The following is a 27,059-nucleotide window of genomic DNA, read 5'->3' as shown; positions in this document are numbered from 1 at the left end:
GGAGTAGGCTGACACTACAGGAGTGGGCTGCAGTGTCAGTGCCTGCCCACACCTGCAATGGAGCCGACTGCATTGGTGGATCCAGAGCAAAGAGGAAGGCTGCAAACATCGAAGACTAACCAGAGCCAGACCATGGCATGAAACAAGAACAGCCTCTTTGGAAATATAGCTGTAGTCTTTAAAAAAAGGACGGGGGGGGCACACACAAACACACACACACACACACACACACACACACACACACACACACACACACATATTAAAAATGAAAGCAATCTTTGTAATAAACACACAAACAACGAAGACCTAAAGCAGTAAAACACCCCCAAGGCAGTGTCAGTGTAATCAAATGAAGCAGGGCTGTGTTTGTTTCCATTTCTACTCTAACACCCTTAGAATGTACTTCTATTCTCAGCTCATACAGCGTCTACTATCGGTCACCTTATAATCATTTCAACATCAAAACTCCAATATGTGTTTTTTTAAAGAAAGTGACTTTCTTCCTTCATTAAATTGAAAAGTGATTTGAATAAAGGCCCACTATGGAGTCATAGCAGGTGCTTATCCACAAACATGATATGAGTTGTATCATTAGATGCAGTCGATAGCATAAGTACTGGCACAGTGGTATGATTTCCACATCAAAACACAAATAACAACAAATGTACAAAAGAATAGGAACAGCTGTCTCAATACTTAGGATACGGACTTCATAGATATGCATCATGATGATGGGCAGTGTGGTAGTACAGGGGTTCCTGTCAGAGGTCACAGCTTCACTTACACTGCATTCAGTTGGTATTCATTTAGAATCATTTTCAGTTCTTTCTTGGATATGACAACATTCCTGTCTCCTTAGTTTTTCAGTTTCAGTGTATTTGTGAAGGTGGACCCAAACAATTTATCAGTGTCTTTTAGTCTATAGAAGCTCACTTAAGAAATACGTCCAGGTTTGAGAGCTTTGTCAGGAATCTTAAAGGGAGACTGGGAAACACAGGTGAAATGTAGAAATCCTCTTGTTTCATATGATAAAAATGGACAAAGCTACAACAGGCTAGCTGCCAGATTAGCATGATATTTGCTGTAGGTATTCATGGCCCCTAGGTAAGTAAAACGTAAATATCTTGGCGACTCGTTCACCTTTAATCTGGTGCCACTGTCTGGTGAACGTTTCCACTCTGCAGCTATTAGCATTCAAACTCATGCTGCACCAGTAATTATGCTGAAGTCAGGGAAGAAAGAAATCACTGCTCATATGTTACGTGTTCTTTGATCCTTCATCTTGATAGCTTGTTGGGCGATACACTTCATTACTACTGCTATACAATCTATCTGCTCTACAGTACAGCTCACATTTATGCAGCCTATAATATTCAGGTTGTTGTTGGAACTAGAGTTCTGTTGGTTCAACGGTGGTTATTCTGGGGTGATATGGCCCTCCATGAGTTCTGCAGCTGTCCAAGAATACTGATCTAAATCTGTATGAGGCAGATAAATCCAAACTAATTGCCTTTGAGTCTTATTCGAAGCTCCTCTTATACCTTATTCATCAAAGCTCCATTTAACTTTAATCATCCAGACACTGCACTGACACTGAATTTTAAATGTGGATCTGAGACGGTTAAAAAAAGTTGTCATAACACACTGAGAAATAACTGAGAATGAATGCAAATATTTTCGGCCTCTATTTCTGTTTTGAATGAGTCGAGGTGACAGTAAAGTGAGCACAGGCTCTGCTTTGCGACCGTGAGAGAGCGGTTCCGCCCTGCCTCTCATCCTGTACTGTGTGTGGACTCGTTCACGTCCTCTATTTGATGAAGCTGTAGAGAAACGAACCGACGATGAGGGCCAGAACCACACAGCAGCAGAAGATCATCATTTGTTTCTGGAGGACAGGAGGGAGACAGAGAGATGAATTAATATTTAATTCTTATTTTTTTATATTTATTTATAGATGAATAAATGAATTTGTAAGCAAATATTATTAATGCCTATTTTTATTGTAAAATAGTAATAAACAAAAGACTACAGAAAACTCTGTAATCAGTTATGGGACTGTTATGATTTAAAAAATGTCCCTGCTGGATCAGGTTGAACTCACCCTGCGGGCCTCCTGCTGGAATTTGGCTGCTTTTTTGGTGTCAGCCACTGCTCTCTCTACAAAGCCCACCGACTGGTCCATGTTACTCTCAATTCTGTCAATCATGCCACCCTGGAGGAGGGCAGGACAAACGGAATAATGCAGGAGAAGACAACACAGGAAGACAGACAGATAACAGTGGCAGGCATATGTTTGTGATGCTGGCTTTGTGCATTTCACTAACAAGTGCTCCAACTCCTTTGTTTTGTCTTTTAACTTCCTGTCTTCACAGGAAGTGGGAATGTGTTGTGTTGTGTTGGTGGATGTCTACTTCACCTGCATTTTATCAAACATTGAGTACTTTTATAATCTAACGCACAGCGTGAAGGTCTGACAGTGCTGGAAGGACTTTCTTCCACAATGATTATAAGATTAGTTCAACTGACTCCAAAAAGTGGATGATGATGGTTTTCGTTTCTAAAAAAGGAAACAAGCTAAAAAAAGACAACATAACCCTTTCTTCATGTCAAATTTGTCCATTTGTCTACAATGCAGGTGTAAGACAATGTTGTTTTGAAATGTTGAATGAGATTTTTCATTGTGTATCGTTTTTGTCGTGTTGTGTGTGTGTGTACCTGGTTCTCAACCAGCATGGCGATATCGACGAACATGTCATGGAGCTCTTTGATGCTGCTTTCCAGCCTCATGATGTCTTTGTGACGAGCTTCAATCTCATTCAGGGCCTGCTGGTTGATCTTAGAGTCCATGATCTGGGCAGGGAGGACAAAACAAAGTCAGTGTAAGAATACGTAAAAAAAAAAAAGATGAATAAAAGATCTGAGGCAGAACTGATAATAAAATAGCTGGTCCTTTCTAATTGATTGATTGACTGATGGTTTCAGCTCTGGTTGTGTTACTGTACCTCACAGATCCACACAGTGTCAGCCTTACCCCGGCAGTGAAGACAGCTGAGTTTCCTCCCTCCAGCATCTCTTCCAGCTCGTCATCAGTCGTTGCTTTCCCCGCTGCGATGAGCAGAAAGTGTTTCAATAAATAACTGTTAACAGTTGACAGGCCTGGTTCAATACAGAAGGTAGATCGACTGACAGAGAAACAATCATATACTAAAGCAACTTCCAGGCCCCTGACTCAAGAAAAATAAGACACACATAACACTGAAGCATGAGATGTGACAGTAGGGGTGTGCGGAAATTTTATTTACATTTTAGAAAGTCCTTATCAAACTGATGTTTGTTCAAGTGTTAATCTTTCTGATCGGTTTTGTTTTATATATTTACTTGAAGCTCTAAAAAGGGGGGTTGACCTCAGTATTGACAGCCCTGAGCCCTGTTCATACACAGCCCTATGTGACAATATACTGGTGTATAATTAAATTAGAGTTTCATTAATCACGTATAACAGCCAGTTTAACGGGGGAACACCCCATACGTGACAGAGGCACAAGGTACACTTAAAGGTACATGAGTGATGCACAACCTCATGTTTGAGTCTTCTGTGCAATCTCACAGTCATGACGATGAAATCTGAGGAACCGTCACACTGACAAACAAAATAAAAGCTGTTCTGTATATATATGATCTATGTCCTCCTGAACTTTTAAAAGACTATGTTGTGAACAGTGATCAGTGGATTACTGCCAATATCATGTGAGATTTGGTTATAATAGCCATATCTCAATGTAAGCTCTAAAAAGGGGGGTTGGCCTCAGCATTGACAGCCCTGAGCCCTGTTCATTTGTGAAATGATTGAAATGATTAATCAGAAGTGTGTTTACCCTGACTATAACAGCTCAGAACTGCCTTCATATCACACCCGACAACTGCATGTTATCACATGTCACAAGCCGTTAAGGCCCTTGCTCCAAACTATGATCTGTACAGAAATACAGATGACAACTACAAAATGAAATGGGCCATACAAAAAAGTAATCAGAAGACCAAGTCATGTTTGAAGGATATGTGACAATGTTTGACTGTAAAGCAGTATGAAGTATTTCTACTCAACTCAACAACAAAACCACATGTGAGTGAACATGTCCTCCTTTAGTCTGAATGTGTAATAATGAGTTGGAACTCACTGATCTCCAGCTGTCGGGCGATTCGTCCTTTGCTCTTATCTCTGAAGTCAACTTGGGCCTCGTTGTATTTTGTCATCACCTCCACAAACTTCTTAGCCAGGATAGCATGCTGGGGGAATGAAAATGCAGATACCTTGTTAACTTACATGAAACATATGTCATAATGTGGATTTAGAGTTTTCCCTGAATGTCATTAAGAAATTATTTTGATCATCTCCAGTTCATCTTTTCAGCTGCTATTTGTGGTTGGAGGAGGCTGAGGGATCATATTGTGTGCTGGAATTTCAAACCATCATAAATGTGCTGATTGACCCTCCATTTTTGTAGTCATGTCAAGGTGCAAACACCTCTGCAATCACATTTAAACCATCATGGGAAAGTGAGAAAACTACACTTTTATACCCAAACTCCTGTCTGATCCTGATCCAGCTCTGGAAGTTTTCCTAAAAATGACTGATCTGAGGTAAAGAGTCATCTTAAAATTTCCTAAATTCTGTTTTTTTTAGTTTCTGAAATGTTTAAATACAACCAAAGACAGAATTTAGAGCAAGTGCTCAGGCACAGAGCTTCATTCAGTTAGCTATCCATGGTGCTGAAAAGCACCAGGAGTGGGTGGAAGTGTAGTCTAACACACTGTCAGAGCCTTGCTACAATGAATATGATACATGTTGCTTAATATGATACATTTGATAGGTGGAGCCAGTTTCACAATAAATCATAGTTTCCTCCCCAGTTGGTTTCCCTTCTGTCCATCTAAGGACCTGTCCTGACGAATACGCGGCCTCACCCAATACGATGTCGTTTAGAAAAAAATCTCCGTAAACACGGCGTCGTCTCCAGAAATATCTGTGTCCACACAGATTCACTGAAACGACCCAAAACGCTTTAGTACATATGCCAGGCCTGTATGTGGCGCTGTGACGCCGCCACACCAAAACACTAAAACCGGAAAAGAAGCCATGGAGCATGCGCTGTTTACAAACAAGTAGTAGTAGTACGCCATTGTTGTTGTTGTTATGATGCGTCTAGCGGCGGCTGAGGTTAAAGGCTAGAGAGGCGGGGCTAATACGTCATCGTTTCGGAAAAAATCCGTTTCGCCGTCCAGACGACTCCGGGCAATCCAGCGTTTTCGGATTTTCCCACTCTGGGACCCGTTTCCAAAAAATACCGTTTTCACACCCCGAAAACGCCGTATCCGTTTGGACGAGAGGCCTTTACGATAAAGTATTTATCCGGATTCGAGAAAAACGTATTTGTGAGGACAGGCCCTAAGCCTTTCTATATATTCTTATTGTATGTTTTAGGTTATAAACCTCTTTGATTCACAGAGGGCACCAGGTTCTTGCTGAGGGTCTTTTTCAGCTTATACAAGTGGGAAGAAGGCTGAGAACTTCCACCTCCTCAAGAAATGTAAGAATGTGTCAACTTTAACCTTTGAGTTCAAACACTATGTACTGCAGGTCAGTGGTCAAGGACCCCCAAATCTATCCACATCAGGCTGCAAACCCGTGTTTGATAAGATGTAATCTCAGGGAAGATTAAGAGTGTGAAACACATGAACAGAGTAGTCATTATTATACATTGTGTCATTGGGCTAACTTCTAGTCACTGAAATAATAGTGTAGGGTTAGGGTCTGTATATTGTAGACGCTGGGTCAAGTAAACTCAGTTCAGTGTTGTTAATATTGTCTGACCTGTGATTTGCGTATCCTGAGGTCGGCTGACGCCCTCTCATCTGTGTTTGACTCAAGCTGGCGCTCAATAGCTGATGCACACACACAAACACACACACACACACACACACACACACACACACACACACACACACACACACACACACACACACACAAAAGACAAATTGTGATTCTGTTGTACTTTGAAAGAGACAGTCCACAGATACTGAGAATTTGAGGGTTTCAAATTTCTCATTAGAAATTAGGTCTGCACAATATGGTAAAAAAAATCACATTGCAATAATTTGACAGATATTAAACCATCACAATTTTCATTTAATTTTCACTGATAACTACTAAAATTGTGAGGATGTGACAGGTCTACACCAATCATGCAAACATGCTATTTTACTGGAGAACAACATTTGTCGACCAGTGCAGCTCTGCAGTACTACAGTACTCCATTATAAAGCTGTTTGTCACACATTTTACCTTCAAATCAAAAATACTGCAGCTTCTGCTATTTGGATATTGCACAGGGCCATATTTGAATTTGATAATATTTGGATTAATTGTGCAGAAATACACAGAACTGTGCACATGTAAAAACATAAATAACATTCTTTTTCCAACAATGCTGAAATATAATTACCATCAAGTATTTATTTACTCTAGCAGCCAGGTAGCCAGGGAACAGCGGCAGTTTTCACACTGCAGCATCTCGACTGAATCTCAAGATGCTTCTCATATAGGACAGGTTGGTCAGCATTAAAGTGTGACTTCACCCAAAACACAAACACATTTCCACTCTTAGCCCAAGTGTATCTAACCATTCTCCATAAACCTCTACTACTCATCCTGTTTTAATTGACAACCATTTTCTGTCAAGGGTAAAAGGAAGAAATACTGACTCTTAAGTTTGTTTCTTGCATTGTTGGCTGACTTCTTGATCTCATTGGTGAGGGCTTCAAGGTCATCTTGTGTTTCTGAAAGAGAGCGTGAGAGCAGATTAGGAGCAGCAAGAAGTGACCTAAGCACTGAATGTGTTCGTGTTTGTGTCAGAGACACTCACTCTGCTCAGATGTGGGGGCTGACAGGATGGTGGAGTAGAGTTTTTTTATTTCTGTGACACTCTCATCAATCTTGTCAATGCTGGTGCGGATGTCTTCGATCTGAAAGACACACACACACACAGATGCACAAAGGCCCAGATCAGTAAGAAAGAAATATCTGTTCCTTTCTGGATTGCGAGGAATGGACAGACGGACATAAACAGAATACCTGAGCAAAGAAATCATCCATAAAGGCCTCGCTCTCCATGGAAACCTCGACAGCATCCCCTGGAGCATCACTCTTCTGTTACGCACACACACACACACAAAGGGGGTCAATACTGAACTCGAGGACGAATTAAACAGCCGCTCTACATCAGAAACACACAGAATAACTACACAGGGTTCCCGCTCTTTTTAATAAATCATTTTCCAGGACATTTTTCAGGAGTTTTTCTCCTGAAGTTCCTGCTCTGAAGTGTCACACCGTGCAGTTTATCCTTCCAACAGTCGAGTTTCAAACTAAATACGTAGACAATCTGAGGCACAGACCTGAGTGGGGGGCAAAAATACAGTTCAAAGTTTCCTGACAACATAGATTAGGATATTTAGTCATTTTAAGGTTTTTCCATGACTGGAAAATTTAATCAGATTTTCCAGGTTTTCTAGGACACATGGGAATCCAGCTATAGCACATTTACTATAGTTTCGATCATTTTAAATGAGTGGTTCTCAACCTTTTTGGTCTCAGGGATCTGCGTCCGATAGTACATAAAAATTATATATTAATTATTTTAATTTGACAAAAACAAAACAGGAAATATCAATATAAGATCAGATCATACTCCTAGCAGAGCATTAAAATGGATCATTCATTCATAGTTTAGAGTGGTGGTATTAGAAGCTATAATAGCATTACAAACCTTATTTACAGAACTATAAAGGTGTTTTTATGAACACTTGATCCTAAAATAAAAAGATATTTTTAAGATGAAGCAGACTGAATATTTACAGGTAGATTATTCCAGTCGGAGGGAGCTTTAAACATGGAGGATTTCTTAGTTATTGACTTAGAGGCAGTAGGAACAGAAGAAAAAAATGATGAAAGCTACAGTCTGCGTGGGTGCTTCAGGTCATGTGTGCATGCCACTGTCACGTGACGGTCTTATTGAACCCCTTGGGTTTATATGACAAGCTTTTACTGAATATTGCACGACAAAAACTTGAGAACTGATACATTCATAAAATGCCATCACTCTAAAAAGTAATCCAGTGGACCTATTATCACTACTTAAATAAATGCATGGTTGCAAGATAAAACCTTTAATTTACTGAGTTAGATCAACCTAAAGCTAAGACCTAAACAAGTTGCGAACATTATTTTAATGAGTTGTTTTGACATAAATAACATGGAAAAACTAGTTGGAATAAGTAAATGTTCCTGAGTCAACTTGTGTTTATGCTACCAATTATTAAGTAAGTGGATCGTAGCAGCTAGGCTACGTTAGGGCCTTTGCTAGCAACAGGTGCTCCACAGGCTAACTATGAGAAATATTTAAACTGCCTAAACCTACCTCCTTCAGCTGCGCCAGTCGGTCCTTCATCTTGATAACTTAAGAATAAATAGACAGACAGACAGATAGACAGATAGATAGATAGATAGCTTTCTGTAGCAACAGACAACAGCTAGTAAAATGGCCTCCAAATTAGCCCAGTGGAAATCATTAGCATAGCTCCCTCAATGAATCCAGGAGATTTGACCGGAAGCGAGTTGTCAGAGCCAGCGTGCAAAAAGGTGAGTTAGAATAAGGAATAAATCAAAAGTGTACATGAACAGAAGGTTGGACGTCCCTCTCTGAGACAATGTTTGTGGTCAACCTAACCTGAAGTCCCACTAAGCCTCTATCCTCTAAGAACGGATTAGGACAACAGTTTCCAGGACGATAAACCTCTCTCCCCCCTCATCCCTCCCACGTCCACTGTACGCTGTATGTAGCCTCCGAGGTTTGACTAGGTTTTTCTATTTAAATAAAGTGTGTTTATTAGGTATTAGGTATAGTGTTCGATATTATTCCAAACCTTATAAAAAATAACAAATGTTTCCAGCATGCTAGAAAACTCAGTATGTGCAGTGTGCAAATCTTCACTTATGAGAAGACCTATTCAGCAAATATTAATTTTATTTTTTGCTATTTTGATTGACTATTGCAATGAACTAATTGACTTAAGCACCCTCTAGGCCTCTACAGGGGTGTGTCCAGTGACACTGGCCACCCCTGAAATCTGATTGGCCACCCCATTATCCCTACCTCTTCCTCTTCCACTGTGTTTCAGAGGTTGGAGAAAGCTTCTTTGTAAAGCTAGAGTGAAGATACTGGTGTCACAACACTTCAAAGTCAGGCTGGAAAAACTGACATGGTCATTGTCAAAGGTATCCCTTGACCTCTGACCTCAAAATATCTGAATGAACATGGGACACACAACTTTATGCTAATCCCATTCAGTTTTGGGCAAAAACCATGCTTTTTTTGTTTTTTATTTAATTCAGATGTGACAAATATGTTCTTCCTCATAAAAAGAATATGACAGAGAAGAAAGAAAATCGAATTCATTAAAAACACGAAAACCAAGGAGCCCAAAGCCAATAGCCATTTTGCACTATAGTATATATATATGTACTACTTACATACAGCAGCATGTAAAAACAGCACGTTTAATCAATGTGGTCTCTACACCGCAAGCAACTCTCTCTTCCTCACTGCGTCCTCCTTTCTTCTCTCTAAATGGAATTACTGAGCCTCCCTCCTTTGGTCACATGAAGAAGGGAGGTGGTTTCATGAGTTTGTGATTATAGCTTCCCTCCAAATCTCTCCATGTCCACTTCTTTGGGCCACAGTCTGCATTGCAGCAGCCTCTTAGCTGGGTTGTGTAGTGCCATCAACAGAACTGAGAAACTATTGGATAAACAGCAAAGAAATCCTTTATTCCAGGCATGTGCAAGCAGACAGTAAGTGGTGGTGAGTGACTGAATAGACTGGAATGAATGGACAGAGCATCAGTGGAAACTCATCTCTGGTCTTTATACACATAAGTACATTTTTATTTAATGAGTTTGAGATAACTCCATTCATTAAGGCACATCTATAAACTATAATATGAATATATTGTTATGCACAGCACACCAGAACATATCCAAATACAATGATATTTTAAGTGATCCAAACATAATAATAATATACTACTTTGAGAACCACTAGATGGAGCACCAGAGCACTAGCATCTCAGACCAACAGAAATGAGCCTGAACACACAACAAAAATAAAACTGATGTTTTGTGAACAATGTCAAGTGATGCGTTAAGTACACTAAGCAAGCAAGAGGATGTCCGGCTGTTACTTTCTGGGTTGGAATATTGATTTTTAGAGTAAAGAGTTAAATTAACATATTCAGCTTGATCAGATATTTCTTTGATCCACCAAGTGACCTAAATCCATATATGTAACTATTAGCTTGCTAGCTATCCTCTAAAATGTGCTTTTGGTAGCTAAAGTTTGATTGAAGTGCTACATATGCTTATATTCAGTACAAAGTCAGCACCAATAATCTGAGAAGAATCTTTCATCATTACTCTATTTTGTTATGTTTAAATCGACAGTAAACATACACCTTTTAAAAACCCATTTTCACTGGTGACGATATGTTGGAGACTGTTGAGCGCTGAACCTTGCAAAAGGGTGTTGGCTACACATAGGTGGTTAAATAATTCAGAAATGTAGTTTGACAACTAAACCTTTGAGTAACCTAGAGTGGCCCTTAGGTAATGCCCTATGAGTCTGGAATGTCATTGTGGCCCATTGTGGCTGCTGGTTGTAGGAGTCAAACTGGGCGTTTTCACACATCTTCGAATGAGAACTGCAGAATTACCAGCCGATACCAAAGGAAGAGCTCTATTTGGTCATTTTCTAGCTATATACATTTTAAAGCAGGCTGTTGAAGGTTTTGGTTGATGGTTTTTAATATTACATCTTCAGGTAACTAACAACAGGAGAATTATTTGAAACATTTCAGTTTAAATGTTTTTGCATCAGGCAGAGAGTGCCTGCCCTTTTCCAGCAGGCGCTTCACTCTGGCTCAGTGAAGAGCGCTGAAAAGGTCGGAGTTTTGGAACTAAATGGTCGAATGTTCAAAGGTTGGTGAATGTAATCGGAACTGGACAGATAAACAAAAAAGGGCAAGTACCAGAGAGGGCTACAATGAGGCTGCCCTCCGCAGCGCCATCTTGGTTCAGCAGTTACAGTTCAGTACAGCCTGAATAACATACAGCATCCATCAACCTACTGACAGTTTTTAACATATGAAAACAGTAACAAGCAAAATTAAAAGAATGAAGTAAAAAGAAAAGAAAACAAAGATAGAAGAAGATATATAAAATAAAATAAAGACAACAATCCCTCCAACTATTGCTTAAGGGCCTTTTTACCAATAAATTCTAGTTGTTAAAGCTAACTGTGTTCCACTCAGAAACTTTCACACAGTAAATCAGTGGCTATCCAAAGTTGCAGAATTGTATTCCTGGCTGCAGTAGAAGCACTAAATATTCATCGTCTTCATCTGTTTGTGAAAGCTATAATAGAAGTGAATGGGAGTATTCATATAACAGAAATGCTGTTAAATAAAAGTACTATGGCAAAATAAGACTGCACTGTTATTCAAGATAGCTTCATCTGGGATGAACAAATCAGTCAAACTGACATCTAGCGCCATCATCAGGTCACCTATCATAGCCGTCTACTATCTATATTAATACCAGGTGTAAACAGAGCCAGGCTGTTACTGAAAGAGTTTAGTTCATCACCAGACTGTGATCCTTCTCAAGCAGACTACAGTCAGGTAAGGTCAGTGTCTCCCTCTAGTGGAGCAAGAGTAATTTTACACAATTATCTCACATTCATCCCAGGACTTGGTCCTGGGGTTCATTTCCGGTGACATCTTTATTTTAAGTTCAAAACACTTGTATGACATATTGTTATCATTTATTCTGTTATCAGGGTACTTCTGAATGTATTTAGCAGTTGTCTCAATTAAAACCAGAAATCAAAACTTTAGAAATGAACAACATTTACATATTCATAGATTGTGGAATATTTAATAAGGTAGAAGGAATAGATTACTTTTTAAGGATTTTAATGTGGAATTTTATTTTATGTTTTGCGGAAAAACATATCAGACACACATAATTGCTCCAAGCAGATTGTTTGTATATGTGCATTAATACATGTCTGTAGGGTATCTTTGAATATTTGTGTATGTGTTCTATGTGTGTGTAGCATGAAGGGGCTATAACTTTAACTACATTGTGCAACCTGACCTGTATTTATTGAGAAATATGCGAATAAGCCAAGGAGCTTTTACATTGTGTCAAAATCTGGAACTGTAAATAAAATAAGATAAACAAATCTATAATCTATATTGACTGCTTATTTAATAGAGAAAACTGTTAAATTTAAGTTTAATACTGTTAATACATTTCTAAAATTAAGTAAAATTATTGTTTGTAATTTTACGTTGATTTGTTAACTGACAGATATCTTGTATAATTATAGAAGTTTAAAGTTAAAATTGAGATTAAAATAAGAAAAATGGAATCATACCAGCACTCTCAGCACTTATTTGTATAGCATATAGAAGGAAAGCTAAAAACTGTATTTTAATCATAGAAAACGAGTCAGAAATATATATATGCTGCTCGCTGCTACAGCTGCTGGTATCAGGATTTACCTGTTAAAAAAATGATGGACAATTATTTTATGATGCATGACATCTTTATCAGCACCCTTCCACATGTATCAACTGGGGTTTGTGTGTCAAAGTGCCATTTTGTGATCATTTTTACCACAATAGTGAGAAACCTCAGAGTCAGAATCAGGTTTATTGGCAAGGAGGTTTTCACATAGAAAGAAACTGCCTTGGTAAATTAGTGGATAAAAATAAAAAATAGAGACAATAAAAAAGACAATATACACAAATATAAAAAGAGGGAGAATACAATATAGCCATTATTTAACAGTTTGCAGGAATGTGTAAAATATTAACCTGATGCAGTGGTTCAACCTGGGGGTCGCCAAAGGATCACAGAGGTGTAAGAAAACTTTAATAATATACACAGCACAGCCTATATGCACACAGCCATTTTGTCTAATTTTTCTCTAATCTCTGATGTGCTGCGTTGACCTTCATAAATCACATCATTTACCTTATATGTCTGATATTTCCGGGAGTGTCCTGAAGGCAGCACTTGTTGGCCGCTCCCCCACTATCTCCGCTCCGGTCTGGGAGGATTGGCTGGATGCAGCGGTCTCACTGACACACTAACCTAAACTGTGTTAGCAGCTCTCAGTAGACACACTATCTACACTTTGAAGGTAAGTGAGACGAGCTAATGGCTACTGTGAAGATTCTGAAACGAAGAGAACACTAAATGATTCGATACATTTTGTTCCTAAACGTCCACCATAACAAACCGGTTGGAGTCAGACACGAGCCCAGCCGGTTCAACAAGACAAAATAAAGCGAATTGCTCCAGTAGGGCGCATTCAGAGACGAAGTTATATTGGAAACAAAGTAAACAACCCATTGTTTATTAACGTTAATTGGTTCGTGTGGGAGCCTAATGTGGCTCTCTGCCGTCCTGCGTGTGTCTCCGGTCTGTCGGTCTGTCTATCCTCAGGGGACTGCTGCTCTGCTTTGTATTTTCTGCACTCAATACGACAACAAAAAGCCTCTGAAGTCCGTGCAGTGTTTGTTAAATTCGGTTTAGCCCGTTATTAAAGGGCGCGTTCCTCCCCGTCCCTCCCTTCGTGCAGCGCACGCTCGGTGAGAAGACCACCGACAATGGACGGTACCCAGATTCCGACGGGTTTTTTTATTTATCTGTGCACGCGGCCACACCTCTCCCGCGCTGTTCGTCTGACGAACACATCTCTCTGGAGGCAAGATACTGCTCATACGGCTCTAAAGGCGGCGGGAGAACCGCTGCTGGATGCTTTCATCCTTTGTTTTACTCATGTTTATCCAACGTTACATTTATGGGACACCGAGGGGACACCGAGGGGACACCGCGAGACCCCCTCTCCGGGCTGGGGCCTGTGAGGCTTTCAAGTGCCGTAGAACGTATTAGTAACAAGGGCATGCTGCGAACTACAGGGCAGCCAGGGGGAACTCCCCATACAACATGATTTGTGAAAATATGGTGAGTCTTGCCCATATGCTATTTTAGAGAGTAGCTCTTACCTTTAGGAAGCAGGTGTGATTGTCAGCATGCATGTTAGTATTAAAATGCCATATTTGTAAGTGGAGTTTGGTCTGTAGAGGTGCAGAGATGTAAAATAATAACACTGATGACTCAGGGAGACTCTCAACTTTAGGTAGACTAGCAGATGTCTTTAATTTGTGTCTTTCTTTATCTTCATCATCATGGGTCATGTGTAAAGTTAGGCTATTATTCATTTATGATTCATGTATGAGGGTGATTCAATAATTCACGATACCGCCATGCATCTAACCAGCATGCCATTATATATATACCATTAAAACATTGCGGCCCAATATCATAAAACATATATCAGAAGAAAACTAACTTTCTTAGTCCCACGCAGTCTGTGTGCCAAATCACCATTATTAATATATTATCTCTGTTTAGGAGATTCAGTTAGAAGCTGAGGATAGCCACTGTGCGCCACCCGGAGAATTCACATAATACATGTCCCCCTCCAGAACTCAGTGTTTGTTCTTGCTCCTACAGTGTGCTGTGTGAATGCTGTCTGTGCACAGTTTGACACTAAAAGGATATTTTTACATTCATTTACTGAAAATGGAAAGTTTTCAGTGCTCATTGAACATCTAATTGTACATTGCCATTAGAGAGAAGAATTGAATGACTTTGGAATATCATAGCACCTTAAGGTGTTTCTTTGTAGTTCTGTTTATCATTAGTTCAAGCTTCATATAACTACAGATGTGATCGCTAGTCCTTCCAGCCTGTGGTTAATTTTGTATTTTACCTCCCCCTGGCTAAACTGTAATTTATTTGCATGAGATGAAACAGTTTGAGGAATGTTATTGGCTCAGTTCTGCTAAATAAAGACCCAGGGCTGCCTCAGAATAGAAAGGCAGCAGGCAAAGCAGCTGAAATGCAGACAGCTGCAGACAGAGCCCTGTGCACACACTTCCGGACTGACGGAAAAGACCAGTCCTCTTTCTGTTAACGGATAACTTACTAGTTAAAGAACTAATAAAGATAATTGCACCTTTTGTTCCAGTTAGAGTAAATGAAGAAAAAAGTTAGATCTATGTGATTGGTCATTGGTAGCTCTATTAACGGTTTGCAGTGTGAGGAGATACCTCTGAACCGTGAACATAGAACACGTTCTGTCTGAAGGAAAAGGACAAAATGAGGCTGTAGCACAGAGTAACGTCAACTGTGTGTCAGATTTGATGATATAGTTCCTGAGTTAAATCATCATTTTTATTTTACTGTAATGTATATTATACATATTTACAGTTGCATTGTGTTAATACAATAAACAGAACGCTGATGCATTTTAGAGGTCTGGCTTCTGTTAAACAGGAAAAACATGTACGTACCATATTCCTCAGGTTGAGTCTCAGCCCAGGGCTACCAGTGCTTTCTCTTCCCCGCATTTAAAATCTCCCTCTCAGTGGGATTGGAATCATTGTCATGTGAGTTCAAATGAAACCAGTTAATTGCTGTGACATTAAACACATCAGGGGTCTGCTGTGAATGAAGGTAAGCGCAGGTTTCCCCACGGGGATTATTAAAGTATTTCTGATTCGGATTCTGAGGTTCCAGACATGTATCCAGACACATACACCAATAGTCTGCTTGGAACAATAATTTGTATCTGAAAAAAAGTCTAATTTCCACATTAAGGGGACATATTATGCATATGTGCATTTAGGACTCTGGAGGGCCTATCAGCAGGCAAAGTGTGAAAAAAGATGACTCAGTCATGTTTTTGTGGGCTGCCTCAGTCAGAATACAGGAGATAAAACACTCAATGTAGACTTCGCAGTGACTGTGACATCACAGTCCGTGATTGCGACCTTTCACCTCAACTGTTGCCACCTACCGCATTTTACTTCGATGTTGTCTAGCGGAGCTCCGCCATTGTTACTATAAAAGGCAAGCTAGCAGAGAACAAGCAAGTCCAGCCAGCAGCCTGCAGCCTAATGTCTGGGCAAAGGCTTCAGCACGCTAACTGTTCAGTCATTGGCTGCACAGCCCAACACTAATCTCTACATATCTATAAGCTCAGTGGATTTATTTTTATTTTTGACGGCAATGTCCGGCTAGAGTCGGAAAAACCAGAACGTGTGTGAACCACTTCATGTCGGACTGTTTTCACAACCTCGGTCAGTACAACACTGGACTGGAAGAAGGACTGTACCAACTGTCTGTGGAGAGACGGCAGAGGAAGTAACTGTAAGTATTTTTAATAATTGATGCTGTTTTTCATCGTTCGTGTACCGCTAGCACATGCTAACAGGAGCCTCAGTGATGCTAACGTAGTTATTGTTTGTTAAATGTTTGTTAAATGTGTGCAAGATGAACATGAAACTTATAAGGTGAAGTTAATTTATTAAGCAGATGTCTCCATATTCTCCCCTGCTGATATTTTTATAGAGATTCACACAAAGATTATGTCGTGAATCACCAAGCTTCGTGCGGGGGGGGGACTCCGTTACTCCGTTACTCCGTAACTGTTGTGGGTTTTGTGTCGGGGTAATTGGCTTTATGTTGGTCTGTATTTAGTTAAACGTGCTCCGTCAGTAATATGTTTGTGTGTCGCTGTTAGAATGAGCAGAAAACCTCTGAGCGAACAAACTGTAGCTGTTAGCTCGTTGAGCTGCATAGAACAGGGAAGATAACGTCAGTTAGGTTTCATTGTCTTTAACCTGGTAACTTATTATCTGCTGGTATCTGTTCACCATGTGGATCAATACAGCTGTGATCAGAAGACACTGTACTTGTACAGTGTATAAATTCAGCAGCGGAGGTCATTAGTTTGGTAGCATTGTAGCTTTGATTAGCACACAGCAGCTCTGTGATGTCACTGTGTTACTATAGTTACTGAGTCTGTTGGACTTTATGTTGTAATATGAGGGGCAGTGTGATCGATAGGCCTTGTTAGAAGCTACCAAAATACCAGGAGTGAGTTATGGTGATTATTTGTCTTCTTGTGTAACTTGCTAAAGTGCTAACCAGCTGAGGCTAGCTTCGTTGTTTTCCAGAGCCGTACTTCTGGTCCGCTGCGGTGTGTGTGTGTGTGTGTGTGTGTTACAGTGTGTAAATTAACTTGATCTACGTGCACCGGAGTTAACGATAGAGCTACTGTGAGAGAGAAATAGTCGAACTGCAGGGATTCATTAGTTTAGTAATATTGTGTAACTTCGAGGCTGTTTTGTGGAGTCAAACCGCGACTAATAAAGGTTTTCTGATCCATATGTTTAGTGTTACTGCAGTACTGGTATTACCGATGATATAAGTGCAGGTCCAGTGTAACATCTCATACTCATATCATCTCCTATTGTATTATAAACACAGAGCCTCACTGTTAAATGTCTATTGCACCGGGAACTTGTCACAACATCAGTTACAGTCAGTAAATGTCCTGTGTGTGTATCTGCTGCCATTAGATAGACATTGTGTTGGTAACCTCAGACTGTTTCAACAACACATCACTACAGTTAGCTGCAACAAGGAACCACCAGAGACACTGCTTATTATTTTAGTTTATAACTTAGGACTACTTTGTGCCACAATGAGCTGTTGTAATTGTACTGTATTATATTACACTGTATATTATATGCTGCCTTACTAGTAACACTGAATCTGCCTTGTTTTACGGGTGACCTGATGAAGCTCAGGTGTTCCTGGACCCATCAGAGGACAGAGACAGCTGCAGCATCAGGACAGTCTGGGTATCCAAAGGAAGACGCATGAAGATGAACACTGACTGCAGAGCTCCATTACCAGCTCACACTTCAATATACTAGAAACCATAAACCTTGATGGAGAACATGATCTGCACAGCTTACATCAAAGTTCTAGCTTTGTTACTTGCAACATGTATAACTGGAATATGAAGTAACATAAATAAAGTGTTTTACTTTTAAAAAGAGTTTTGGTCATTTTTAAATTCAGTAATAATTGTGGTTTTATATAATTATAACTTTAGTATGTTGGAAGATAAATTACATCATAATGTATAATATAAATGATAGAATATTCAGTATATATACAGTATTTTTAATGGTGTTCAAACATAATTGCAGCTTTTACACATATCTGAAGGTTATCTTTGGTAATAATACTTTCAAGTTAAAATATCAGACTATGAAATATGGATACAGTACCGTTAACAGTTGGTTACTTAGCTGTTTTTAAACCACATATACAAGTTACTTTATTAGATGAGTAATTGCTTCAGTTATGTTGACATGTTGTACAGGATATAGTATTCCAGGTTTCTGTTTCCATGGTCTCAGTAAACTAATGTGTATAAAGAATATAACAGATGGGAGGTTACAGTAATCATCATACTATTACTCTGATTACTTTGGTACATTTACTGGCTGTTTCTTCACTAGAAACAACTGCTTGACTAATGTTGTTAATATTATGTAATATATAATATGTTTAACTTAACTGGGCTGTGTAGACTGTAGGTCACTGCTCACTGCTGTACCTGTAAAGACAAGCATAAAACACAGTGTTGGTTCTCATAGTTAAGGTATAAACACTAACATTATGTGATAGATAGAGGTTTATATATATATATATATATATATATATATATATATATATATATATATATATATATATATATATATATATATACACACACACACACACACACACACACACACACACACACACATACATACGTAGTACAAGTACGGAAAGTATTCAGACCCCTTTAAATTTTTCACTCTTCATTGCAGCCATTTGCTAAAATCAAAAAAGTTCATTTTATTTCTCATTAATGTACACTCAGCACCCCATCTTGACAGAAAAAAACAGAAATGTAGAAATTTTTGCAAATTTATTAAAAAAGAAAAACTGAAATATCACATGGTCATAAGTATTCAGACCCTTTGCTCAGTATTGAGTAGAAGCACCCTTTTGAGTTACTACAGCCATGAGTCTTCTTGGGAATGATGCAACAAGTTTTTCACACCTGGATTTGGGGATCCTCTGCCATTCTTCCTTGCAGATCCTCTCCAGTTCTGTCAGGTTGGATGATGAACGTTGATGGACAGCCATTTTCAGGTCTCTCCAGAGATGCTCAATTGGGTTTAGGTCAGGGCTCTGGCTGGGCCAGTCAAGAATGGTCACAGAGTTGTTCTGAAGCCACTCCTTTGTTATTTTAGCTGTGTGCTTAGGGTTATTGTCTTGTTGGAAGGTGAACCTTCGGCCCAGTCTGAGGTCCTGAGCACTCTGGAAGAGGTTTTCTTCCAGGATATTTCTGTACTTGGCCGCATTCATCTTTCCTTCAATTGCAACCAGTCGTCCTGTCCCTGCAGCTGAAAAACACCCCATAGCCTGATGCTGCCACCACCATGTTTCACTGTTGGGATTGTATGGGCAGGTGATGAGCAGTGCCTGGTTTTCTCCACACATACCGCTTAGAATTAACGCCAAAAAGTTAAATCTTGGTCTCATCAGACCAGAGAATCTTATTTCTCATAGTCTGGGAGTCCTTCATGTGTTTTTGGCAAACTCTATGCGGGCTTTCATATGTCTTGCACTGAGGAGAGGCTTCCGTCGGGCCACTCTGCCATAAAGCCCCGACTGGTGCAGGGCTGCAGTGATAGTTGACTTTGTGGAACTTTCTCCCATCTCCCTACTGCATCTCTGGAGCTCAGCCACAGTGATCTTTGGGTTCTTCTTTACCTCTCTAACCAAGGCTCTTCTCCCACGATTGCTCAGTTTGGCTGGACGGCCAGGTCTAGGAAGAGTTCTGGTCGTCCCAAACTTCTTCCATTTAAGGATTATGGAGGCCACTGTGCTCTTAGGAACCTTGAGTGCTGCAGAAATTCTTTTGTAACCGTGGCCAGATCTGTGCCTTGCCACAATTCTGTCTCTGAGCTCCTTGGGCAGTTCCTTTGACCTCATGATTCTCATTTGCTCTGACATGCATGTGAGCTGTAAGGTCTTATATAGACAGGTGTGTGCCTTTCCTAATCAAGTCCAATCAGTTTAATTAAACACAGCTAGACTCCAATGAAGGAGCAGGACCATCTCAAGGAGGATCAGAAGAAATGGACAGCATGTGAGTTAAATATGAGTGTCACAGCAAAGGGTCTGAATACTTATGACCATGTGATATTTCAGTTTTTCTTTTTTAATAAATTTGCAAAAATTTCTACATTTCTGTCTTTTTCTGTCAAGATGGGGTGCTGAGTGTACATTAATGAGAAATAAAATGAACTTTTTTGATTTTAGCAAATGGCTGCAATGAAACAAAGAGTGAAAATTTTAAAGGGGTCTGAATACTTTCCGTACCCACTGTGTATATATATAAATGCAGCTAAACTCAGTAACAGTGAGGAGCTACCTGCCAAAACACCCGCTGAGGTGGAAGTTGGAGGGGCCAGAGCGTCATACGCGTCATAATGCTGACCAATCAGAGCAGACTGGGCTTTTCAGGAGGGGGCCTTAAAGAGACAGGAGCTCAAACCGATTGGTTCAGACAGAGGCTGAAAAGAGGTGCTCAGCTATAGGCAGTATGAGAAAAATAATGTTTTTTTTAAACATTAAAACATCTAAACCTATTGTAGTAGAGCCACAAAATACAATTATGAACCTGAAAAGGGGCATAATATGTCTCCTTTAAGTCATCTCATCCTTCTACCTCGTTAAAACTTCCAGAATCTCTGAATATGTAAATGTTGTTCATTTCTAAAGTTTTCCTGATGGACACAAGATGTCTCCTCCTTCACTGTGAAGTCCATTCTCAGTGGATGTGCACTGGTGGATCACACTGTACAGGTTGCATACTGTAGAGCTTTGCCATTAGCCATGCTGATTCCCAATTAAAGCATTTAAATAACAAAATAACCAGAGACTTTTATTGTGAAGAATTTCTAGGAAGTTAAATGTGTTTATCACCAAATCAGCAGAGTGTAGATTGCATTTTTTTCTTTGAAAACAAAAAATGCTGGTCCCTCTCTTTTTATTCAATCTTGAACTCTCTCGACCACTGCGGCTCTCTCTACCTGTGAAGACACACCTTCAAGCAGGTAGCCCTGTTGTAATAGAGAGGTGTGTATGGAAACTCCACTCGAGCTGGGTTGACCTCCAAACTATTTGTGAAAGTCAAACAACACATTGGCAGCAGCATCCGAAAACGGCTGTTTTTTTTTTTGTGCATGTCTGAAACCGCTAGGCCTTTAGTTCCCATTCAAACAGCTCCCTAGAGTCACTGCGGAGGAGGATATAAATTAAATTATTTACTTAATCCCATTAACAAGTCTCAACAAGGATAACCTTTATGATGAATGAATAGCCAAATGATTGAGTAGAGAAGAACTCCTAGATGAGCAGCCTGTGGACTGAAGCTTTGTTTTCACAGGTTATCTTATCCTCTCTGAGTGCTGCTTTTGAATGTTTGAACACTGTAGCAGATTAGTGACCTGTCTCAGTACAGGTGGAGTGCTTTGCAGAGAGATAAGGAGGTTTCCCTAGTAGCAACAGTATGGGGCAAAAACACTTAGTAAATTGACAGTAATCTTCAGATCTGCACTTTAAATGGTACACTGATTTAGAAAAGCTCCTCATTATAAATACAACCTATTTAGACAACTGAAGTTGCAAACTGAGGTTGAATCTTGGCTTTTTGGATAGAAACAGGTCCTGTTTCCCATTTTATTGTAGGAAAAGTCTTGTGGAAGAGACCTTTCTCTCTGTATTATACTGTGGCAGGTATTTATAGTCATGCTTCGATCTCTAACTTTAAATATGTTGATGTCTGTCTCTCAGCTCTGAGATTTATCAGTGACGACATTGTGTCTTGTTTCAGAAGGTGGGCTGGTGAGATCAGCACTTTTATCTATTTGCATATAAAGGAAAAACAAAAAATGACCACCTTTTTTATTGTCACTCATGTGTGTAAACCACATCATTAGTCATTACACCCGGCCTTAGGACTGGCTGACCCTAAATGTTACTGCAGTAAATACAAAACTTAGAAAGACAGCCTTTAGATATTTTGCCCCATTTTTATGAAATAATTTACTAAAACATTACTGGGACGGTTTTACATAATATGCTTGTATTTGTATTCCTTTTTTATTCCTAAACCGAGGATATTTACTTAGGGCACTATTGTCACCAAGAATTTGCTAATGTTACATTGCAGCCATAACACCATGACCAGCCACCACCCTCAGGCCCCACCAGGGACAACGATTTTCATGTTAAACCCAGCATGTTGGCTTGTGGGTGTGTTTGATTTCATTTTCATCTTTGTGGCTTGTTTTTTCTTGTAAAGGCTAGAGGGTTTCTTGGGAAACCATTAAATGTCATTTGACTACAGTGATGGGGGATGGTTAGTTCTCAACGGTAACCAAGGGTTCATACCTCTGGTATGTGTGTGGGTGCACTTTTGAGTGGGTTTTGGGTGTGGAATCTAAAGGTTAGAGTGGAAGGCTGCTGATGTTGAGCAGGGTTAGGAGTGATACAGTTTTTTTAAAGTAATTTTTTTTGCCTTTTTTTTGCCTTTATTTGATAGTGACAGCTAAAGATAGACAGGAAAGGGGCATAGAGAGAAAGGGGATGAGTCACAGCAAAGGGCTGCAGGTCGGATTCGAACCCTGGGCCGCTGCAGCAAGGACTCAGCCTCGGTACATGGGACCACTGAGCTAACTGGGCACCCAGGAGTGATACAGTTTTTTACACTTGACCAAAAACCGCTGGCATAATGCCACCCCAGTGTGTGAGTTATAGATAGTGTGCTGGCGTGAGGAAGCAAAAGAGGGGCTTTTTCAACAGTATGACACTATTCAGTCTGGAAACAACACACTTCACACTGTTGGCTATTGGTATTGGTCTTTACTCACCAACAAACTGTAAGCTACACTACAGTTCCACCTTGAACAGGCTGTGTAAAAGGGGTTATTGAGAGTGTTTGGACATCCTTGGCACTGGAACGATGCAGGAGGTCAGTAATAGTAGGGCAGTGGTACACCAGTACCATGGTATACTGTGGTATGAAAATGTATGTCAAACTGTGTAAATTTGCTTATCTGCAGTACTGCATTCTATTGAATTAGTGTAATACCATATACCGTGATATTTTCTGGCATGGTTATTACGCTGTGAAAATCTTATCTTACTGTTGCAACACCTATTCCATAGTTCAGGCGATTTCTTCAAGCCTCAATGAAAGATTGAAGAGGTGCTGGAAGACTGCTGTGATCTTGCCAGCACACACTTTAATTTCCCTGGAACTGATGTTATCTGCTTTGTTTGTTGCCTGAGCAATTGTTTCCACAGTTTGCCGTATCGAATTCATAAGGCGACAACACTGTGTGTGTCTGTCAACTCGTTGCGCAGCTGTCCTGCCTCCTAATGGACTCAGACATTTTGGACACTTGTGTTATCTCTTTACAACAACACAAATGCTGATACCCAATATCAGGGTCCTCATGCGATGTTAACTGTACTTGCGAAAAAAAAAAAACTTTAAGTAGGCTAATAGAAAATTATTTGGAAGTGTTACTCATGTGATGTGCTCAAAGTAATGTTACCGTTAAAGGAAAGCTGTAATAAACTGTAGTCAATTCACGGGAGAGTATGCAGCAGAAATATGTGGGAACCCTGAATATGTAGATGACACTGTCATACAGTGTGAAACTTGATGATGAATTGAATGTTAAAATGTTTGTTGCAACCACTGTACAAAATTGATAAAACAAACCTACTGATGGCTTTGTGCTTATTAGGCCCTTACCCATACAGGTAAGGTTTGTTGGTTGGTTTGCTGTCAGATAACCAAATGCAGTGTTTCCTCCAGGATTTTTTTTAGCAGTTGGGGCAGGCCCAACAAATATATTTACCGTTTTAATGTTTCCAGATGTTTGATATCAGGACGTTGAGCTGAGAACTGACAAGTTGAACGTTGTCCAATTAAAACAGACCCACCGCGGTGATGTTTTTGGTGGAGCTGTTAGTTTAATAGTCGACTTGGAAGAAAGCGAACGTTTTGACAATAAGCTCCATCAACACAACAGTATGTGGAGTTAAACTGGACAGCCCCAATAACCTTTGAATAGTTCTACTTGTTGTTAAATTGCACTGTGAGCGGCAGCCAACGGGGGTGCATTATGTCGGCAGGATCATTTAAAAGGCAACCGGGACTACATTGTGTGTCTGCCCCATTTCTGATACCGTGGTGGCAGAAATTTAACAGCGGCAGGCCGCCGCTCCAAAATCAACATAGAGGAAACACTGCAAATGGGAGGGGTCCACCTTATGTGGAGCAAGGTGTTAATACATTTCATGGTGAACTGGCTAGTGGTTGTTGATCTGATTGTTCAGACACACTCTTTACATACAGTACTTTGAGCATCTGTCTACAGTGATCACATAGTGGATTTAATAGACTAGTGATTCATGAAATCTCATCTGTGTCTTGTGTGCAGATGATGTGGAGCGCTGTGATTCTACTGGCCGCTGCCCTCGGAGTGGGTGAGTATTGTTTCATATTGCTGTCTTTGAAAGGCAGTCTAACATCTCTGTTTAGTGGATTTGTGCTCGACAACAGCAAAAAGTACATTAACAGTATATTAAATGTGACAGATTACTTGAAGGTGATCTAAGATTTAATTGGGGGGGGTTCTGAACTACTGATCTGCACTCACAAACAGGGACAGTGATGGTAGGAATGTGAGGCATGTACATTCTTTAGAGTTGTGTCCAGTTTTACACCTACACACAAGTGTCTGCTGCATTGTGCAGAGTTACAAAATCAGAATAAAGGTCAGCTTAATTTGTATGGAAATGTTCTTTACACGAAGTCAGCCATTGCTTCTGCTATGATTTAATGGACCACTTCTTTGAACCCTGTTTATCTGAGTTAAACTGAGGTGGTGTGAGAAATTGCCCCTGGCATAAATACTCATCATTATTAATATCATGAAAAAGTATGCCGTATGTATGGCTGTTTCTGTTCAGTTCCGGTGGACTCTTGTAAATACCATAAGGAGCACTAGGAGGAGCTAGAGGAACCTGATTGTTTCACAGATTATCTGTCTCATTTACTACTGTCAGGATATAGGGAAAGTTTCAGCAAAAAAATAATTTTAATAAAAATGACCATCTGCATCTTTCATTTCCCCAGATTTGTTTTTCAAAATGATGTTAGTAGCAGACATTCTGCCTCACTTTCTCTCTCCTCCTGCCTTTGACTCAGAGTCCTATACTGTCCATGATCTCCATGAGCGTTTGGCCCACGGTCGCCAGCTGAAGATCTACCTGCCCAAAAGTGCTGAAAAGCTGGAGTTCATCCCAGCTGATTATCCCAGCCAGGTCATGGTGTACTGGGAGAAAGGCTTTCACAGGTCAGTTCTGCACAGCATGGAGGGAAGCTCTTTGTTGCTTCCAGTGTTGTTGCAGTTTATGTATTTGCATGTGTCTGTTGTTCTGTCCCCTACAGGGGACACAGAGGCAGGGTGTCTGGCACTGGCAGCGACCGACGCTGGTACATTGACAAGGTAACCAGAGTCATTTGTTTAGAGTCTGTCCTAAACCTTAGAGGCAAACCTTAGTCCTCCATGAGCTGTTGAAATCGAAACACCTGCTTTTAATATGGCCACGGACTCTAAGTCTTCATTGTGCATTTATGTGGTCTGTTTGTGGGTTTATTTAAGGTGACCTATGAGGACCAGGGGACGTACACTCAGAAAGACTTCTGGAATAAAGAGATCTCCACTGTCAAAGTGGCCGTCATACGTGAGTTAGCCGAGGGTTGTATTAGTTAGCCATGGTTGCTAATAACTTCTGGTTCTTTTGTTTGATTTTCTTCTACTTAACAACTGTTGCTAATATAATGATTAGGGACCGAGCCAGCGACCGGCAAGGTCCCTATTGTATTTGCTATGTTTCTTATTATTCTTACCTATTATTTTTAGCGCCTTTGGTTGCGTTTTTGCCCCCCTGAACATATATGAAAAGTAAATTTTATTTGGCAAAATGGTCAGGCCTGGTGAAAAATTTGATATTCTATGCATCGCTTTCGGGTTGGCCACTAGGTGGCGCTACTATCATAAAAAAATGCGTTTAGGCTAATAACTTCTGCATAGTTTGTCGCACATTAGAAAAACTATCCACACGTTCGGTGAGTGGAGCTGAATCTCCCCATATAGGCCACGCCCACTTCCGCCTATAATTTTTCTCTGCTAGAGCACGAAATGTCCATAAACTACGTTTCCGTGGTCCCCCCATGCGCTTTGTCCGATTCGCACAACATTTTTCACGTAGTATCTGAGGACCCTCATAATAAAAAAGTGATTAACAGAATTATTTTTTTTTTTTTTTGGAAATGTAGAATTGAGATATAATTCAGTGACGTGAATCTGCAAGGTTAGATACCACAAACAGTCAGTGAGAAAAAGTGCTGTTTTTTTTAGAAGTTGTGTGAACTGACCCACCCGGGGTATAGTTTGTGTTAACGAGGCTCTTTCATGGCTCCTCAAATGACAGAGCCTGCTGACAACCATATGATCTCAGATATCCCTTGTCCCAAATGGATTTTCACTCAGATGCCCACTAATCCACAGTGATGTTAACATACAGTAAGCGAGGGTTGAGGGTTTTCAGACTTTTTTTTAAATCAAACCTTCTCTATCTCTCTCTCCTTCTTTCTTTGTCTCTGTTTATTGTTACCACAATGTAGCAACAATGTCACAGTGTCATATTTGTGCATCAATACTGAGTGTGCGAGACGGTATTGTGTTTTTTTGGACTTTATTCCACCGGCATTACGTTCTAGGCACAAAAACGACGGCTGCTGAGGCTGATTGCAGCAATTAGCTTGGCACTTGAGTTTAAAGTGGCTACTAGCTAGCGGTAG

General features: G+C 40.1%; 2 protein-coding genes across 5 annotated transcripts in view; one reads left to right on the top strand and one right to left on the bottom strand.

Annotated features, from left to right (window-relative positions):
* Positions 1 to 2: 2 nt before the first annotated feature.
* Positions 3 to 13,769, bottom strand: stx3a (syntaxin 3a). 3 transcript variants are annotated; one of them, XM_051386161.1, is made up of 12 exons: positions 13,157 to 13,769; positions 9,590 to 9,857; positions 8,478 to 8,515; positions 7,133 to 7,207; positions 6,924 to 7,023; positions 6,763 to 6,837; positions 5,873 to 5,943; positions 4,179 to 4,287; positions 3,032 to 3,105; positions 2,716 to 2,850; positions 2,102 to 2,212; positions 3 to 1,885 (listed from the first exon to the last, which is right to left on the bottom strand). In XM_051386161.1, the coding sequence occupies exons 3-12, from the start codon at positions 8,505 to 8,507 to the stop codon at positions 1,808 to 1,810; spliced, it is 858 nt and encodes a 285-aa protein (XP_051242121.1). In that variant the 5' UTR covers positions 8,508 to 8,515; positions 9,590 to 9,857; positions 13,157 to 13,769; the 3' UTR covers positions 3 to 1,807. The 3 variants fall into 3 exon arrangements, with proteins under 3 accessions (XP_051242121.1, XP_051242123.1, XP_051242124.1); XM_051386163.1 differs by lacking the exon at positions 9,590 to 9,857; XM_051386164.1 differs by lacking the exons at positions 8,478 to 8,515; positions 9,590 to 9,857.
* Positions 13,185 to 27,059, top strand: part of wu:fc21g02 (histone-lysine N-methyltransferase SETD1B) — a 29,010-nt gene continuing 15,135 nt past the window's right edge. Inside the window, exons 1-5 of one of the 2 annotated variants that reach the window (XM_051386135.1) lie at positions 13,185 to 13,325; positions 24,631 to 24,676; positions 25,401 to 25,548; positions 25,644 to 25,701; positions 25,858 to 25,939. In XM_051386135.1, the coding sequence (XP_051242095.1) occupies positions 24,631 to 24,676; positions 25,401 to 25,548; positions 25,644 to 25,701; positions 25,858 to 25,939 (334 nt within the window). In that variant the 5' untranslated portion in view covers positions 13,185 to 13,325. Of the gene's footprint in view, positions 13,326 to 22,687; positions 23,148 to 24,630; positions 24,677 to 25,400; positions 25,549 to 25,643; positions 25,702 to 25,857; positions 25,940 to 27,059 lie in introns of those variants that run through there. The other variant, XM_051386134.1, reaches the window with a different exon arrangement.

The sequence above is a fragment of the Dicentrarchus labrax genome, unplaced genomic scaffold (genome assembly GCF_905237075.1).
Source record: "Dicentrarchus labrax unplaced genomic scaffold, dlabrax2021, whole genome shotgun sequence".
Classification (NCBI taxonomy): Eukaryota; Metazoa; Chordata; class Actinopteri; family Moronidae; genus Dicentrarchus; species Dicentrarchus labrax.
This window is presented reverse-complemented; position numbering and strand designations above follow the sequence as displayed.